The sequence below is a fragment of the Microplitis demolitor genome, chromosome 10, assembly GCF_026212275.2.
Source record: "Microplitis demolitor isolate Queensland-Clemson2020A chromosome 10, iyMicDemo2.1a, whole genome shotgun sequence".
Lineage (NCBI taxonomy): Eukaryota > Metazoa > Arthropoda > Insecta > Hymenoptera > Braconidae > Microplitis > Microplitis demolitor.
Genome location: NC_068554.1, coordinates 10,927,916 through 10,932,659, shown reverse-complemented (window position 1 = coordinate 10,932,659; position 4,744 = coordinate 10,927,916). Strand labels below are relative to the sequence as shown.

Sequence of the window (4,744 nt, the reverse complement as noted above, 5' to 3'; positions counted from 1 at the left end):
AGTTAACGGTAAATTCCTTTTCAATTTCCTCAGAAACTTGCATTCCAGTTGCGGCTCCATACTGGCGCCAATTTTCTGAGAAAGTTGGCGGTAACTTGTAGCCAAAAGTTGCAAAAGCTGAAGTTGTCGATAACTTGTCGTCAAGTTGGTCGGAAACTAATGAATGACCAACTTTTTCACGATCAACTCGTGTTATCAGGGTAGCAATAAGTGACTGACTTTCCCTGATAACACAAGTTGATCGAGAAAAAGTTGGTCATTCATTAGTTTTCGACCAACTTGACGACAAGTTATCGACAACTTCAGCTTTTGCAACTTTTGGCTACAAGTTACCGCCAACTTTCTCAGAAAGTTGGCGGCAGTATGGAGCCGCAACTGGAATGCAAGTTTCTGAGGAAATTGAAAGTAAACTTACCGTCAACTTATGATCACCAACTTTTGCAAGCAACTTTTGCCACCAACTTTCTCAAAAAGTGATCGTCAACTTTTTGGATTTACAACTTTTGCCACCAACTTTCTCAGAAAATGTCCATCAACTATTGGAGGTACCAACTGTTGGCGATCAACTTGGTTCCAGTTGCGGCTGCAAGTTTCTCGTCAGTTTCTCGCCAACTTGGCTATCAGGGTTACTAAGCTCCTGTGAATTACCGCTTTTCGGATGCTCTCTTTGTTATCGACTTGATTTACGCTGCCACCAAGGTTCCTGAGTTCACCACAAACACCGCGGGCGTAAAATCGAGGTCTGAAAAATTTTTCACTACGCGGCCCAGCCTTAAGGGTGGGCAGTACTAACCGAATTTTCGAATTCTATTTTCCTAATTACGTTTGAAATAATTACGTCACTCAAATGATGAAAACCTTCCGAAAAAATTTGTCTTACACATTTTTTCGGAAGCTTTAAAAATTTCTGTAATGACAATTGATTAATAAATTAAAAGAAAAGTAAAATTCAAAAATTCGTTTAGTACGGCCCAGCCTTAATGTAAAATGAAAATAATAACCTCACAGTCGGCCACTTTTGTTGGTCAACATGAACCGCTTCCTTAGCCTGGTGCCTCGAGAAATGTTTTCTTCTACACTGAGAAAATAAAATAATATTGTCCAAACAAGAATTTCTTGGTTCAAGAAATCCGTTCAAAATATTTCTTTTATTATCATTAATTATCAATTTCTCGAGAAAAGAGCATCAAGTTTATTTTTGTTATATATGAATTTGATTTATTACTAGTAAACAAAATAAAAATTATTTCCATCAATTCTACGAATTCTTGAGACAAAATTACATATTCTCGAAAATTATCAAGAATATATGTTCTTGTATCAAGTAAATATTCTTAACAAAAGTATTTTTGTTTCTCAGCGTAAAATTTTTCTCGACTAAAATGAGTGCTGACTTCTTAAATAACTTTATCTTATCAATTTCACCAAATTTAAAATTTTGCATCCATGAAATATTGTAAATTAAAAAAAAATGCACTTAGTTTTAGTTCATTTTTAGTTTTTAAATTAGTTACGATTTTAGCAATTAAATTTGGTTATAATAAGGCGAGTGAAAGGTAAAAGCATCAGATAGTACACACGATTATTATACCCCTACCATCAGCCGAAAAGAGGACACTCAATACGCTCTCAGCAGTCTGACTAGTTTTACTGATGCAGACTTAGATATATTTATTTTATACTAAACCTTAGTAGTTCTATCGAAACTATTTTTTATATTTTCGATTATCTCATGGAATGATGTTCTTTACAATTATATATCAAACTGCGCAATTACAGATAATAACATAGTACAAACTGAGTATGATAAATAGTCTAAATGTTGTAAGAGTTCTGTTATGTAAAAACTTTACCTTAAAAATATAATAATGTTCAAATAAAGTTTTGTCGTTTTGGTCATCCTTAGTATCATAAATGTCACAATGGCTTTCAAAATATAGACAAACGGTATTTCTTAAATATAACGTAACTATAAAAAATAAATTAAGTAACAATTAATCACTTTAATAATGTCCAAACCTAATATGTTATAATTTTTTTTTCAGACCTATCAAATAAGGTTAGCTTTTATGATTTTGCAAAGCAAACAACCAAGAATCTGCATGTTAAAAGAAACCATCCGTAAATATAAAATCAATACTGTGCATTCATTTATTAAATGAAAGAATTGCTAATAAATTTTTACTAAAAAATCTAAACTTTATCGTAACAAAAATTCTCCTATAAAAATATACACACAACAAATGAGTAAAGGTGCAAATGTTTAAATTTAAAAAATGCACGACAAAACTGGAGACTCACCTAGAATTAATTTTATCAAAAATATTTTTTCATCACGACGTCTTAATTTACCATCAACAACAGTCTTCACTGGAACAACAATAAGAACAAAGTTAAATATTAATAATAGTAAAAATACAATAACTAATGAAATTGGTAGTTTAGGATTAATTCCACAATCGCGTCCGCCAAATTTACCCGCTAAAAATTCTCAAGAAGAATCATTGCACCGTAAACAACATGACGCTATTCTGGATGGAATAAAAAAACGTGAATTACGTGAACAAAAAGATAATAATAAAAAACGTGCTCAACAGTTAGAAGATGAAAATAAACTATCGTCAAATTTACAGTACTGGTATCAAAAAGTAATACCAAATTTCATTCAACTCAAATCGACCACCGAGGTACATGATTTATGGTGGCAAGGAATTCCATCAGCTGTTCGAGGACGTATTTGGTGCCTAGCCATTGCTAATAATTTAAATTTAACTGCCGAAATATTCGTAGATTGCGTAAAAAAGTTTAACACCAGTAATCACATAGAATCAGCATCAATCAAATTAGATATCACGCGTACATTTCCGTCATTACAAATTTTCCAAAAAGACGGACCACTATTTGAATCTCTTTACAATTTGTTAGCCGCTTATTGTATTTTCAAACCAGAAATTGGGTATGTACAGGGTATGAGTTTTATTGGAGCCATGTTAATACTTAATATGGATGCTATTGATGCATTTATTTGTTTAGCTAATTTATTTAACAATAATTTATATCATAACACAGCCCTTACATTGAATGAAATTAAAATTAATAATTATTGGGGTATTTATAATGAATTATTATTTAGAAATTTACCTTGCTTACATAAACATTTTTTCGATATCAATTTGACACCAGATTTTTATTTACTTGATTGGTTATTTACAATTTATGCTAAAGCAATGCCACTAGATGTGACAAGTCGAATTTGGGATATTTTTGTACGAGATGGCGATGAATTTTTATTTAAAACTGCTATTGGTATTCTAATTCTATACAAAAACGAATTATTGAGCATGGACTTCGTGCATGTTGCACAGTTTTTAATCAAACTACCAGATACGATTAAAGTTGATGATTTGTTTAAGTGTATTAAGTGGGTAAATATGAAAATTGGTGATAGGACTTTTGATCAAATGATTTTATTACTGTAAATAAATATTTTATTGATTTAAAAATATTTAATTCTTTACAAGCATCTGAAGAAGTAAGACTCTGTATTTTAAACGATGGCTCATCTTTTCCAAATATTTAGCTGGTTATTCATAGCATAAAAGCATACAAAATTTCATCATATATGTATATATGTCAGGGTCAGCGAGTGAAACTAAACTAGTTAACAAAACTAAAAACTGAAAATTAATTATTCCAGCAGTAAATGTCTTTTTTAATTGATAAATAATTTGATAGATATTTTTGTTTTTTCTATAGGCTATAGTTAGAGGATCTTCAGTGCTGAAACATGAAGATTTTTTTACTTTTATTTTAGTAAATTAACTCTAAGTCTGGGTCGTACCTATCGAACTTTCGAATTTTAGATTTCTACTAATTTATTAATTAGTTATAATTGCAGAAATTTTGTTAGCTTCTGACCAAAAGCAGAAGATGAACTTTTTCGGAAGATTTTTATCATTTGAGTTCCATATATATTTACAATGTAATTAAAAATCTCAATTTCGAGATTTCGTTCGTATCCTATTCGTATAGATACGTCCCACTCTTAAGTGTAGCTAACTCACTTCACTTGTTGAGCTTACGAACATTAAGCCGGGCCTGTAGTTGTTTTTTCCAAGCTTTTCGCTCAAACAAAAACTCTAAACACACATAAAGAACGAGGCTCGATGTAATATTCTATAATTTAACAAGCTGTGGGCTAGTATTAAAATTGTTTTGAATCGATGAAAGTGTGTCACGTCGTCTAATAAACATTTCTGGTAAGCTAAAATATGTATACTTCCGACAGGCTTGAAAAATTTGAAAACTTTTGATTAAATCATATTATCTGCCTAACTGAATTTTGATCTTTGAGTTCGAATTTTTTTACAAATATTGATGGAGAACTAATTGAAAAAATTTGAGTAATTTATTAATTTTTTATGAAAGTATCATATTTTTCTTTTTAATTGTGATTAAAATTCATACGTGCGACTAAAAATAGTCAATTGATTTTTTTTGACATTCACAAATATCTCAAATTATATAACACACATACATATTCAATCAGAAAAATTTTAAAGGCTGAGGAAAAAAATTGTGCAACGAGTTCGAGAAGTTAATTATTGCTGTTCTAGATTGTATTTATGATAGAATTCTTTCCTATGTAATTAATAGAAAGTTTTTTTTCTTCCTTTTTCTATTATAAACGTATCTTCAAAATTTTTCGTATTCTGCGTAACCCTGGTGGATCTGACTTTACGGT

General features: G+C 30.5%; 1 protein-coding gene across 2 annotated transcripts; it reads left to right on the top strand.

The window, feature by feature from the left end:
- Positions 1–991: 991 nt before the first annotated feature.
- LOC103575312 (TBC1 domain family member 12) lies at positions 992–4,708 on the top strand. Of its 2 annotated transcripts, none has more exons than XM_014439427.2 (2): positions 992–1,947; positions 2,046–4,708. In XM_014439427.2, the coding sequence occupies exon 2, from the start codon at positions 2,277–2,279 to the stop codon at positions 3,477–3,479; it is 1,203 nt and encodes a 400-aa protein (XP_014294913.1). In that variant the 5' UTR covers positions 992–1,947; positions 2,046–2,276; the 3' UTR covers positions 3,480–4,708. The 2 variants fall into 2 exon arrangements, with proteins under 2 accessions (XP_014294913.1, XP_053598387.1); XM_053742412.1 differs by having other exon boundaries at positions 992–1,965.
- The last annotated feature ends 36 nt before the right edge of the window (positions 4,709–4,744 follow it).